This window comes from Zootoca vivipara, chromosome 6 (genome assembly GCF_965207765.1).
Source record: "Zootoca vivipara chromosome 6, rZooViv2.hap1.1, whole genome shotgun sequence".
Classification (NCBI taxonomy): Eukaryota; Metazoa; Chordata; class Lepidosauria; order Squamata; family Lacertidae; genus Zootoca; species Zootoca vivipara.
The window spans coordinates 96,217,826-96,231,044 of NC_142589.1; the positions used below are offsets into that span (position 1 = coordinate 96,217,826).

A 13,219-nucleotide genomic window follows, 5' to 3' on the forward strand; every position below is an offset into this window, starting at 1 on the left:
TTTGCAATAGTGTACACATTTACCATAGTTCCCCCCCCCCCCGTGTGTAAGGCGGCCCCTATTTTCCCGTGTGTAAGGCGGCCCCTATTTTTTGAGCCCAAAATTAAGAAAGAAATATGATTATTTATATTTATATAAATAATCACAACATTCCACGTACAAGATGACCCCCCCCCCCCGTTTTAACTTTAAAAAAAATGGGGGGGGAATATAGTCTTCTACTCGGAAAAATACAGTACCCCCTGTAGTCTTCTACACAGAAAAATACAGTACGTAGGTAAAGGCAGATTCGCACCCGCTTCTCTGTCCTCTAGCCAGGTGGAGAAGAGGCACGATTGGGGTTCGGGGATGCTGTGGGGCATGACGTGGGGAGACAGAGAGGCTTTTTTGCAGGGGTGTTTGTGCCCCAGCCGGGATCTGCAACTCCGCAAATAGTGAAATAGAGCCTCCTGGTCTAGGAGCAGTCTACCCCCCTCGATGAAAACAACCAGGGAGTGGGAGGGAGGCTGCAGCCTTTATTCCAGGCTAGGGAAAGGTGGTTAGAGCCCCTTTCCAGGTAGGGCTGAGAATGCGTCTCACCCCCAAATCCAAAACCCTGGAGCGCCGCTGCTGCCGGTCAGTGTGGGGCTACAGTCCTGAGCTCGGCGCTCCCGCGAGCCTGGCAGCTTCTGGTTCAAATTGCCCTCCATAAATGGGATAAATACAGTACAGTTTTTCAAGTGCTCGGGACCGCTGGTGTAAAAGAAGCCAGACCCTTGGTCCTTGTAGCTCAATATTGCCCACACGGGCCAGCAGCAGCTCCTCGTGGTTCACGGTCTTTTCCCCTGAGTCAAACTTCTTCTACGGCAGAGCCGTGGCTCGTCCTTTAAGAGCGAAACAGAAGAAATTTGATCCAGGCTGAGCTCAGAAAAAAGACCTCGAACCCCAAGGAGCTGCTGCTGGCCTGTGTGGGCAATACTAAGGTACAAGGACCAAAAGTCAGGCTTCTTTTAGAGCAGCCGTTTGAAAAACTGTATTTATCTTATTTATTAAAACTAAATAGTTTTAACTGGATTTTGAATAAATACGCTGCTCCTGCTTTGAATTTTACCCTGCTATATTCCCTCTCTTTTACAATGTTTGAATACAATGTTTCCACAAAAATTTCCATAGTAATTTATACTTTCGTTTTATTGAGCTGCCATCCCGTTTTCCATTGTTGTTTGTAAATATACCATCTCTCTACTGTATCATTTCCCCCCTTAGGGGGTCGCGCAATCTGAACGACACTCTTGATGGCGGGGAAGCAAAACTACTACTACTACTACTAATAATAATAATAGTAAAAATAATAATTTATACCCCACCCATATGGGACCGAGAAGCTGTAGGCCTGAGGACATTTGGAAGATCCCATTTTTACGATGGGTTTTCATCGCAGGACTGGGATAAAAACGTGCAGTGAGATCATTTAAATAGATTTTCAAGGATAAATTACCAATAGAATAAAATCGGATCCGCAATGCTAAAATCTAGAATATAAGGAACCGCGAAAAGGGGAAGAGAAGGTGGTCATGAAGTTTCGGCAGTGCTTTTTCTGGGGGGGGGGGGACGCATACCCCTAAACATTTTGCGAATTTAATTTCCCCTAAACATTTTGCGAATTCCCCCCCACCCCATTTACTGTTGATTCTCTCAAGTCGAAGATGAGAGTACCCCTAAACATTTTTTTAAGAGGGGGAAAAAAGCACTGAGTTTTGGTCTTCCAAATTGGCCGTGCAAAGTTATAGTGTTACAATTTTGTAAAATGACTATTTGGACTAATCAAGGAATGCAGCACAATATTTGGCTGAACTTGAGAGCACGGGAAGGCACACAAAGGTATCTAATTTGGCATGAAATTTGGCTTCTTTTCTTGATTGTATTATAATTTGGAATGTTTTAATGTGGATTTTGTTGGGTTGCTAAAATGGAAAACGTAATAAATATTATTTTAAAAATGTTTTTTGGTAATATGAGAAAATGGGGTAAAAATTACAATGTGTTTTAAGGCGCATTTAAAGAGTTTTAGGGTCTGTCCCCCTACAGTCTGGGCTCAAGGAAGTCACAAAGAGGAAAATTCCAGGGACCGAAAAATGGTCAACGCTTTTATTTGCAGGACAAGATTCTCTCGGGCCACTTGGCTCACGGCCCCGGGATTTCGGGCGCCAGGATTTCCCGCTAAAGTCCATGCCCTGGGATGTGGTTGGTGGCGATCGTGCGCCGCGCTTGGAGGACGGAGAGGGCGGCTCCGGGTTCAGTCTTTGCGAGTCTGCAGCCAGCACCAGTCTTCCTTCTTGCCGACTTTGGCAAGGAAGGCGGCCGCGCCCAGGCCCACGCAGGCGGCTGTGCCGGTGGCGAAGCTGTGGGCTGGGAGAGGAGAGAGAGAGGAGAGGTGAGAAGAGGCGTCCCGCAGGGCATAGCTGGACGGCGGGACTCCCTGCCACTGGAAAAGGAACTTCAGAGCATGGGAAGTCATTCAAAGATATAAAAATGGGCACAAAATTGGGTCTTTTCGATTGTATTATAATTTTGGAAGATTTTCAATGTGGTTTTTATTGGAGGGAGAGGAGAGGGGAGAAGAGGAGGCCCGCCGTCACGCAGGGCATAGTCGGACGGCGGAACTCCCTGTCACTGGAGGCGGGGAAGGCCAAAAAACTTGGATACCTTGGAAAGTGTAGATTAGAGAAAGTAAGGCAGGGGGAAGTGGCAAAACCCCTTTAGCTGCCAGATGGAAACTTTCCTCAAACCAGGCCTTGGGCTGATTGACATCCGACGGCCTTTATTGGGTCGTCTTTGCTTTTACTGTATTTGTATTATTTATTTTGCGTTCTTATACAGTCAAACCTCGGCTGTCAGAAACGTTCAACAACCGAGGCGGAGCTTCTAATTGGTTGCGTGTTTTTAACCTTCTGTTGGAAGCCGCCTAGAGTGGCTGGGGAAGAATATATATATTCTTTTTTCTGTTTTTTGGAACCCGGATGTCAAATATAAATATATATATATATGTCGGATGTCCGGATTCCGAAAAACCGGAGCATTTACTTCCGGGTTTTTGGCGTTCGGGAGTTGAAACGTTTGAGAACAAAGCTGTTCAAAAACCAAGGCTGCTATTTTTATAGGGCAGCATACGCATCTTAAAAAATAATAATAAAATAACCGAGCGGTCTCCAAAATATACAGAGGCCTTCTGCAACAGGATACGGGGTCAAAGCGTATTTGGGGAAACAGACTCGGAAATGGAAATGGAGCAGGAATCTTGGGAGGCGATTCCAAATTGTTCAGAACAAGCATTTAATGAGAGAAGGTGCAATCACAGCACTTGCGTTGCAATGGGAATCGGTGCTTGGAGGAGAAAACCGTTAAGGGGATTTCTCTTGGCGGCAAGTAATGGGGTTAGAGCCGCGTTTCTGGGGAAATTCTGCCCTGTGGAACGCCCTCCCACCAGATGTCAAGGAGATAAACAACTATCTGACTTTAAGAAGACATTTGGAGGCAGCCCTGTTTAGGGAAGTTTTTAATGTTTGATGAATTACTGCATTTTAATATTTTGCTGGAAGCTGCCCAGAGTGCCTGGGGAAACCCAGCCAGATGGGTGGGGTATAAATAATAAATTATTATTACTATTATTATGGAAAAACTGCGCAAGCAATTGAGGCCAGTGAGAGGAGAGCGCAGCACAGAGAGACATCTGCAGGAGAACAGAACTGTTTCCTTTCATTCCCAAATTCCCCAGGCGACCAAAGACCAGTCCCAATTCTTATTTTTGGGGGGTCCATCCCTTCCTAAGGATCTGCCCTTTCAAGTTGTGTTGCTGGCGTGTTTTTTGGGGGGGTCTCCGGGGAAATTTGAAGAACGAAAACGGAAACATGGGGTTATTCCCAATTGGGCAAATTTGAGTCGGGACGGCGGGCGACCGACCTCTGGCTCCCCAGATGGCGCCCGAGGCGCAGCCTCCGATAAAGTAGTTTGTTGGGTCCTCTGGGTCTTCTCGGAGCTGGGCGCTGAGGCAAGTCGTGACCCCAAAAACGGCCCCCAAGGTGGCTGCAGAGACAAAAAAAAACAGACGGGGGGGGGGAAGAAATCGAGAGAAAGCAGCAGCATTTCATCTGGTTAGAGCCTCTTTGGAGAGCTGCTGCTGCCAGCCAGTGTTGGCAATACTGAACTAAGCAGACTCTATATAAGGCAGCCCTATTATTCCTACAGCAAGCACACACACACACACACCCAGCAATGTTGAGATTTCGCTCTCGGAGTTTGAGAGCGGCTGCTTTCGACCTTGCCCTGGTTTGAACGCAAAGGGAGTTTGATTAATTACAGAACAGCCAGCTATAAGTAGAACTTTATTTGCGGCTGTGGGGCACAAATAACAAAATCACCAGCCCTTTTTTTTTTCTAAAAATTTTTTTTGTCCTGTTTATATTGAAATACTGCCCCTCAATGAGGCCAAACTCTGATTCACAAAATGTTTAGGGCTATGTGTACCCCTGTGCCGTCCCCCAGAAAAAAAAACCACTGATTATTATCATGATTATTTAGATTTTATGCTAACTACACGCCTAGAGGCTCGCTTATCTACAAGAATAGACGCGGCATCTCGTTCTCATTCTCCTCTCCCAAATATCAAGCGGGCTGGGCTGCTGCCAAGCAGAGTCTGTGCGGGACTTACCCATGAGGACGGTTCCAGTGGTCGCCCTCTGAAAAGCCCCCAGGGTCGTCTCGGACGGGAACAGGGTCACACGGTAAGCAGACCCCACCAGACCTGCAGGAAAATTTTGCATAGGAAAATACATTCTTTATTCTTCTTCTAAAACATGGCTAGGCAAGCTAAGGCCCAATCGCCTTCTCAATCTGGGAATCAGCGTGTTTTTACATGAGTAGAATGTGTTGTTTTGTGTAAAATGCATCTCTGGGTTATTTGTGGGGCATAGGAATTCGTTCATTTCACCTCCCCAATATATAATCCGGCCCCCCACAAGGTCTGAGGGACAGTGGACCGGACCCCTGCTGAAAAAGTTTGCTGACCCCTGTTCTGTAACAAAAAGCCAGAAATATAATATACCTTCAGCTGCTTAAAAAAAAAACCTGGTCCTCCCTTAAAAAATGGGCGGTGGGGGAAGGATTCTATGTGGCAGCCGCCCTCCTTTCAAGACCCCCACCCCAAGGAACTGTGCCCACCTCTTGTTTTCTTGGGTTAGTCTGACTGTAAAGGTAAAGGGACCCCTGACCATTAGGTCCAGTTGCGGACGACTCTGGGGTTGCGGCGCTCATCTCGCGTTATTGGCCGAGGGAGCCGGCGTACAGCTTCCGGGTCTTGTGGCCAGCATGACAAAGCCGCTTCTGGCGAACCAGAGTAGCGCACAGAAACGCCATTTACCTTCCTGCCAGAGTGGTACCTATTTATCTACTTGCACTTTGACGTGCTTTCGAACTGCTAGGTTGGCAGGAGCTGGGACCGAGCAACGGGAGCTCACCCCATCGCAGGGATTCGAACCGCTAACCTTCTGATCAGCAAGCCCTAGGCCAGGGGTCAGCAAACTTTTTCAGCAGGGGGCCGGTCCACTGTCCCTCAGACCTTGTGGGGGGCCGGACTATATTTTGAAAAGAATATATGAAGGAATTCCTACACCCCACAAATAACCCAGAGATGCATTTTAAATAAAAGGACACATTCTACTCATGTAAAAACATGCTGATTCCCGGACCGTCCGCGGGCCAGATTTAGAAGGCGATTGGGCCGCATCCGGCCCCCAGGCCTTAGTTTGGGGACCCCTGCCCTAGGCTCTGTGGTTTAACCCACAACCAGGAGGTAAACCTTCCTTGGCTGCTGCCTATTATTATTGTTTTTAACATAAAAAAGGTAAAGGTAAAGGGACCCCTGACCATTAGGTCCAGTCGTGACCGACTCTGGGGTTGCGCGCTCATCTCGCATTATTGGCCGAGGGAGCCGACGTATAGCTTCCATATTTTTTTTATTAAAGATTTCTTGGTTTACAAAAGTATGTGCAATTTTTAGAGTTACATTTTCTACCTTTCCCAGACCTGACAGATTTTAGGATGAGTCACCAGCCTCCTCAGCCTGCAGGAACAGGGCTAATCTGAAGTCAACCTCAGGTTAATTCCTATGGCAGGAGGCCTGCACAGCTCAATGCACATGGACCCTTGTGAACGAAACAAATCTGGAGTCACAATGCGGCTAGTCCAGAGCCGCCCTACACCAAACTGCCGCAAACAGGACTAATCTGCAGCCCATGTTAACGCAGCTCATTCATTACTATTATCAAATTTAATTACTTTCAAGTTCATATGCCCGTTAAATTGACCCGGGATAATAATAATAATAATAATAATAATAATTTTTATTTACACCCCGCCCATCTGGCTGGGTCTCCCCAGCCACTCTGGGCGGCTTCCAACAGAAAAATAAAACACAGTAATCTATTAAACATTAAAAGCCTCCCTGAACAGGGCTGCCTTCAGATGTCTTCTAAAAGTCTGGTAGTTGTTTTCCTCTTTGACATCTGTTGGGAGGGCGTTCCGAAGGGCAGGCGCCACCACCGAGAAGGCCCTCTGCATGGTTCCCTGCAACTTGGCTTCTCGCAACGAGGGAACCGCCAGAAGGCCCTCGGTACTGGACCTCAGTGTCCGGGCAGAATGATGGAGGTGGAGACGCTCCTTCAGGTATACCGGATCGAGGCCGTTTAGGGCTTTAAAGGTCAACACCAACACTTTGAATTGTGCTCGGAAATGTACTGGGAGCCAATGTAGGTCTTTCAGGACCGGTGTTATGTGGTCTCGGCGGCCGCTCCCAGTCACCAGTCTAGCTGGCGCATTCTGGATTAATTGCAGTTTCCAGGTCACCTTCAAAGGTAGCCCCACGTAGAGAGCATTGCAGTAGTCCAAGCGGGAGATAACCAGAGCATGCACCACTCTGGCGAGACAGTCTGCAGGCAGGTAGGGTCTCATCCTGCGTACCAGATGGAGCTGATAGACAGCTGCCCTGGACACAGAATTGACCTGCGCCTCCATGGACAGCTGTGAGTCCAAAATGACTCCCAGGCTGCGCACCTGGTCCTTCAGGGGCACAGTTGCCCCATTCAGGACCAGGGAATCCTCCACACCTGCCCGCCTCCTGTCCCCCACGAACAGTACTTCTCTCTTGTCAGGATTCAACCTCAATCCATTAAACACCATCCATCCTTCAACCACCTCCAGGCACTCACACAGGACCTTCACTGGTTCTGATTTGAAAGAGAGGTAGAGCTGGGTATCATCAGCATACTGATGGACACCCAGCCCAAACCCCCTGATGATCTCTCCCAGCGGCTGCATGTAGATGTTAAAAAGCATGGGGGAGAGGACAGAACCCTGAGGCACCCCACAAGTGAAAGCCCAGGGGTCTGAACACTCATCCCCCACCACCACTTTCTGAACACGGCCCAGGAGGAAGGAGCGGAACCACTGTATGACAGTGCCCCCAGCTCCCAGCCCCTCTAGACGGTCCAGAAGGATGTTATGGTCGATGGTGTCAAAAGCCGCTGAGAGATCCAGCAGAACAAGGAAACAGCTCTCACCTTTGTCCCTAGCCCGCCGGAGATCATCGACCAGTGCGACCAAGGCAGTTTCAGTCCCATGATGAGGTCTGAATCCTGACTGGAAGGGTTCCAAATGGATTACTTTTAAGTTTATAAGTGCCCTTCAAATTGACCCTGGATAAGGACTGCGCCAAAACGCAAGCAGGGGCTCTCATCTCGCACCAAAACTGTGCCTCCTTCAGGGTGGCAGAATCCACTCCGATTTGATCCAAGGCTTGATCCTTGGGGGTGTCCTTCCTCACATCACTCCCGATGCATTGCTCCGTATGAACAGAGCCTCTTGACCGTCTCAGGGCAAAACTTGGCCCCCCACGACACCCCCTCCCCAATGCGCTTCGGTTGGTGTGAACGAGGCTATTTTGGAGTCACTCCGAATTGATCCAAGGATTCGTCCCCTGTGGGGGTCCTTCCCCACATTACCCCAAATGCATTGCACAGCGAGGACAGAGCCTCTCGTCTGTCTCGGGGCAAAACATGATCCTTCCCCCCACTCCCATTTGCGTGAACGGGGCTAATCCGGAGTCACTCCGAATCGACACATCCCCGGGGACGTGCGCTTTGCGGGGTTCTTTCTCCCCCCCCCCATGCGTCGCAAAGCGTGAGCAAGGGCCTCTCCTCCGTCTCGGGCCAAAACACGCTCCGGTTCGTGTGAACGGAGCTAATCCGGAGTCAATCCGGAGTGGCTCCGAGAGGGAGGGGCGAGCGGCTCCCCGCACTCAGGCGCCTCCCCCTCCGCCCGAGCCCCCGCCTCCTCACCGATAATGGCCCCGAGGCGCGTCGTAAGCCAGGTCTTTCGGGCGCAATCGGTGCCCTCCGGGATGTCCCAGTAGTCTGCCATCTTGGCGGCGGCCTTTTCTCGCGAGTCTCCGGAGGGTCTACTTCTCGCGGCGGGGCGGGGCAGCGAGTGCTAGACCAATCGTCGCTGGGAAAAGCGGGATTGATGCAGGAACAGACCAATGAAGGGCGGCGTGTGGGCGGGCTGAACACGCTTCTACCCTTTTGATTGGCCTGGGGTGATTGAGGGTGATGCTTTTGATTGGCCCTTTTGATTGAGGGTAATGCTCAAGCAAAAGGCTCGGCTTCCTCCCCTCAGGGGAAGGCCATTGGCTGCGCGTGAGGCGGTGGGCGGGGCGCTCGAGCATCATATTCAGGACGTGGCTTGTCCTCCCCGGCTGAGCGCCATTGGCTGCGCCTGGGGAGATGGGCGGGGCGTGCGCGAGCCGCGTCGCCTCTGACTGGCTCCCCGAGGACGAGGGCGGGGTTCCGTCCCTCCCCGGCGAGATGCCATTGGCCGCGCGCTGGCGGTGGGCGGATCTTCTCGGGCTGCGCCGTCTGGCCGTCATGGCGTCTCCTCCTCCCGCGTCGCCGCCGACGCCGGTGCAGATCCGGGAGGCGAACGCGCACCTGGCGGCGCTGCACGGGCGCGTGGCCGAGCTGGAGGCGCGCCTGGCCGCCGCCGAGGAGACCGTGCGGGGCCAGGCCCAGAGTCTCATACGGAAGGACGGGGAGACCCGCAGGGCCATGGACGAGCTGAGCCGAGAGAAGGGCAGGTAGGAAAAGGGGGCGGGGCTTGAGGACTAGCGCCTTGAGCGGAGAAGGAGGAAAAAGGAATGGCAGGGAGATGGATCTTGAGGACTAGCGCCTTGGGGAGTCAAGCAGCCAAGGGAAAGGGCCGTGAGGACTAGAAACTTGGGTAAAAGGCCAGAGTTGAAGGGCCTTGAGGACTAGCGCCTTGGGGGGTAAAGGAGAAAAGCTGAAGGGCCACGAGGACTAGCACCTTCGGTGGAGAAGGAGGCATGGGGAAGGAGCAGGGAGATGGACCTTGAGGACTAGCACCTTAGCGGGGGAAGGACCAAAGCTGAAGGGCCATGAGGACTAGCGCCTTGGGGGGTAAAGGAGCCAAGGGCAAGGGCCAGGAGGACTAGCACCCAGAGGAATGGCAGGGAGATGCACCTTGAGGACTAGCGCCTTGGGGAGTAAAGGAGCCAAGCTGAAAGGTCATGAGGACTAGCGCCTTGGGCGGAGAATGAGGAAAGGGGATGGGCAGGGAAATGGACCTTGAGAACTAGCGCCTTGAGCCACTCTCGGTTTCCCTTTTCTCCTTTCAAGGCGTCCTGAAGGCTCCCCAAAACTAGGCGGTGTTCCTTCTTTTCCCTCCCCCCCCCCCCAAAAAAAAGCTGCCGGAAGAATCCGCCTTCGGAAACATTTGCCTTCCTGCCAGTGAGCAGCCCTTTCTCCAGCCCCTTTTTTAAGAGAGAGGCGGGGTGGGAAGAAAGAGGACCGGCAGCTTGCGTTTTTAAGACGAAACGTTGAGGACTAGCGCCTTAATCCCCTGCACCCCCCAACCTCACTGCTGCTTTTCCTCCTTTCTCCCCCCACCCAAAAAAGGGAAATTGCTGCCCTGGAGGAGAAACTCCGCTCATCCGAAGACCGTGTGCAGGAGCTCCTGGGCGTCATCCGGGAGAAGGAGGGCCTGATCCTGCGCCTCCGTCACCGCAGCCGCCTGCTGGGCGAGATCTGCCGCTGCCGGCCCGTGCTGGACACCCTCCTAGCCCAGATGTCCGAAGGGGAGAGGCTGGGGCCCGACAGCAGCGGCAGCTCCCCGGACTCCAGCGGCCTCTTGCCAGACTCGAACTGCGTCCCGGACGGCGCCAGAGACTTCTCCCTAGGCGACGACCCCCAGGATTCGGACAAAGCTCTTTTTGGGACGACGGTCTGAGCGCGGGTGCGAGTCACTGTTTGGGGGGTCTGGAATGGGATAGGGGGGGTCCGGCCCCTGTTGAAGGCGGACATTGTGGAATTATTTGCACCCTCCTGGCATCACCGGTTCGCCCTCAGGCCTCATCCTGCACCTAAAGACAAATTGCTTGAGGACTAGCGACTTGACTTCTCTCTCCCCTTCCCGTCGGCGGATGAATGAGCGTTCCTGGAAAGCGGGGGGGTTGGAGAAGCCTGCTGGATCAGGCCAAATCGGCGGCTCACTTGCTCCCGCAGCCTCTTCTCACAGGATGATGGCCATTTGGGAAGCCCGGATCTGAGTGCGAATGCTGGAGATTCAGAAGCATCGCTGCCCCTGGAGGGCAGAGCAGAGCCGTCCTGGCTTAGGAGCCATATAGAGAGCCCTCTTCTCCCCTTCCTTCCACGGGGGGGGGGTCTCCTGTGGCAGCGAGTTCCACAGGTTAACCGGGTCACTTTTGTGTATTTCTCGGCAGCCGTGGCTCACAGGGCAGAGTGCAGTAATTCTGGGGTGTTCTGGGGACGAGGGGGGGGGGGACGACTGCCTCCCTAGGGACCGCCTCGCAGGGGTGAGTGGGGGGCCTGATGCTGATTCTGCACCACCAGCACCAAATATTTTTAAGGGAAGGGATCTTTTGCTCGAACTCGCATCCCTAAGAGTCTCCTGAGCTATTCCGACCTAGAAATACAGGAACCTGATCTCGCTGTGCAACCTTATTTTCCAGGACCGAGTGGGGGGGCCGTTACAGTCCCAGTGGCAGCTCTCCCCCCCCCCCCCAGTTCTACCTCAGATAAGTGCAGGGAGCAAGTGCCAGCTATTGGGTCAGAGCACCTGCTTGGCGTGCAGAAGGTGCCCAGCGCGCCTGTTTAAAAAAGACCACAAGGACTGGAGGAGGCTACTTTCTTACGTTCCTCTCGCAGCCTTTATTGAGAGCCATGAGGTCTAGAAGCTTGGTTTTAGTTTTAAAAAGAGGGTGGGGACGGACGGACGCGTGCCCTGCATGCAGAACGTCCCAGGCTCAACCCCCTCCAACTTGATGCAAGGCCATTTCACGTGTCCTGGTTTGAACCAGCGAGACCATGAGATCTGGAAACTTTGTGCTGGGCTTCTGGTATCAGTGCAGCATTCTAGATTCCTATTCACCCTCTTCTAATGGGAGATAACGTTCCTTTCCCCCCCCCAAAGACGTGTCTTAACAGGAAAGAAGGGCCTTCAATCGGCCCTTCGGTTCCGAACAATGAGGACTAGCTTTGTTTCTTTTTAAGGACCTCAAGGGCTCCCGGCCTTCGGCTGCCGGTCCGTGCTAGCAATACTGACTTGGATGGTGGTGGATTCTCTTCCCTTGGCCATCTGTCAGGGATTCTTTCGCTTCCATTCCATTCCTAGGGAGTTGGGCTAGATGACCACTGGGATCCCCTTCCAACTTCCGTGCTTTTATGGCTCCATTTCTGTTTTTTGTACCCATTTCCTTGACTTACTCATCAACCAAGAGTTCGAGAGGCAGACTGTGTTCTTATAGCCATGAGCGCAGAATCAGCCCATTTCTGCCCCACGACTGTTACCACGTTCCCAGGTCAAACTTGTGCGCCTGGCTTCACTTTCAAGTGCCTATAACTGGGGATTTTGTTACACCGGAAACCTCTATTTAAAACTGTTCCTCTTCCGTTAGAGCCAAATAATAAACCTATTTTGGTATACTCGGGATCTGTGTGCTTTGCGAGTCTTCATTCCTAGCCGACCAGCCTCGTGCTCAGGGGCGATGTTGGGTATTTCCCTCTAGGAAAAACTGAAATGAAAACAAGACACTAGTCCTCAAGGTCTCGGAAAGCAGCCAATGTAAAAATCAACTTTGGGAAAAGGGATCTCGGAAATCCCTGCCCAGGTAGCTTCCTGTCTGTTCCTGGGAGAAAGCGTCGCGAAAAGACAAAATTACCAAGCGCATTGTTTTCGATTCAGGGGCTGCATGCTCTCGTGGGGAGGCTTTTAGGGGGCCGCACTTGGGAAGTGGGCGTGGCCAAAAGGGAAGTGGGCGGAGCAAAGTATATGCCACTCAATGCTACCATAGGAAAGCTGGATCCGCTCTCCCCTCTTGAGACCCTTATCTGCACCCAGCAGTTTAGGGGCGTCTGTGCCAGCCAGCGGCGCAAGGGGGGTCCAGTTGACCCGCTTCACAGTCCCCGAGTGCCGTCCCCAAATCGAGGGTCTGGAAGCCAAGCCTGATGAGGAACGGTTGAAGGAGCTGGGCATGTTTAGCCTGGGAAAGAGGAGAGACTGGGAGGAGATATCTTCAAATATCTTGCATGGAAGAGGGATTCTATGATTGTATTATTCACAATGAACCTCTGGTCTGGGTTTGCTCCTCCTTTAATGTATTTGTTGGAAGCTGCCCAATGTGGCTGGGGAAACCCAGCCAGATTGAGCGGGGCAGAATAATAACAAGTTATTATTGTTATTATCATTATCATTATTGTACTATTATCAAGAGGACGTGGGTGGCGCTGTGGGTTAAACCACTGAGCCTCTTGGGCTTGCCAATCAGAAGGTCAGCAGTCTGAATCCCCGCGACGGGGTGATCTCCCGTTGCTCGATCCCAGCTCCTGCCAACCTAGCAGTTCGAAAGCACGTCAAAGTGCAAGTAGATAAATAGGTACCGCTACAGCGGGAAGGTAAATGGCGTTTCCATGTGCTGCTCTGGTTTGCCAGAAGCGGCTTTGTCATGCTGGCAACATTACCTGGAAGCTATACGCCGGCTCCCTCGGCCAATAATGCGAGATGAGCACCGCAACCCCAGAGTCGGTCACGACTGGACCTAATGGTCAGGGGTCCCTTTACCTTTATCAAACAATAACCTGCATCTTTACAAAGCCGT

The 13,219-nt window shown here is 52.0% G+C and overlaps 2 protein-coding genes across 2 annotated transcripts; one reads left to right on the top strand and one right to left on the bottom strand.

Annotated features, from left to right (window-relative positions):
• Positions 1–2,098: 2,098 nt before the first annotated feature.
• NDUFA11 (NADH:ubiquinone oxidoreductase subunit A11) lies at positions 2,099–8,460 on the bottom strand. The gene is made up of 4 exons (XM_035117038.3): positions 8,370–8,460; positions 4,688–4,780; positions 3,940–4,062; positions 2,099–2,388 (listed from the first exon to the last, which is right to left on the bottom strand). The coding sequence occupies exons 1-4, from the start codon at positions 8,449–8,451 to the stop codon at positions 2,276–2,278; spliced, it is 411 nt and encodes a 136-aa protein (XP_034972929.1). The 5' UTR covers positions 8,452–8,460; the 3' UTR covers positions 2,099–2,275.
• Positions 8,461–8,829: 369 nt separating this feature from the next.
• VMAC (vimentin type intermediate filament associated coiled-coil protein) lies at positions 8,830–12,052 on the top strand. Its single transcript, XM_035117157.3, has 2 exons — positions 8,830–9,163; positions 10,002–12,052. Exons 1-2 carry the CDS (start codon positions 8,895–8,897, stop codon positions 10,330–10,332), a joined length of 600 nt encoding a protein of 199 aa, XP_034973048.3. The 5' UTR covers positions 8,830–8,894; the 3' UTR covers positions 10,333–12,052.
• The last annotated feature ends 1,167 nt before the right edge of the window (positions 12,053–13,219 follow it).

What these genes read in the sequence shown, in the direction of transcription:
- NDUFA11 (XM_035117038.3), bottom strand. Translation starts at nt 8,451, where the DNA reads ATGGCAGACTACTGGGACATCCCGGAGGGCACCGATTGCGCCCGAAAG. An exon ending in GCGCCTCGGGGCCATTATCG is followed by an intron (nt 4,781 to 8,369) that starts GTGAGGAGGCGG and finishes ATTTTCCTGCAG; the next exon opens with GTCTGGTGGGGTCTGCTTAC. An exon ending in CGCCATCTGGGGAGCCAGAG is followed by an intron (nt 2,389 to 3,939) that starts GTCGGTCGCCCG and finishes CTCCTCTCCCAG; the next exon opens with CCCACAGCTTCGCCACCGGC.
- VMAC (XM_035117157.3), top strand. Translation starts at nt 8,895, where the DNA reads ATGCCATTGGCCGCGCGCTGGCGGTGGGCGGATCTTCTCGGGCTGCGC. An exon ending in CTGAGCCGAGAGAAGGGCAG is followed by an intron (nt 9,164 to 10,001) that starts GTAGGAAAAGGG and finishes CACCCAAAAAAG; the next exon opens with GGAAATTGCTGCCCTGGAGG.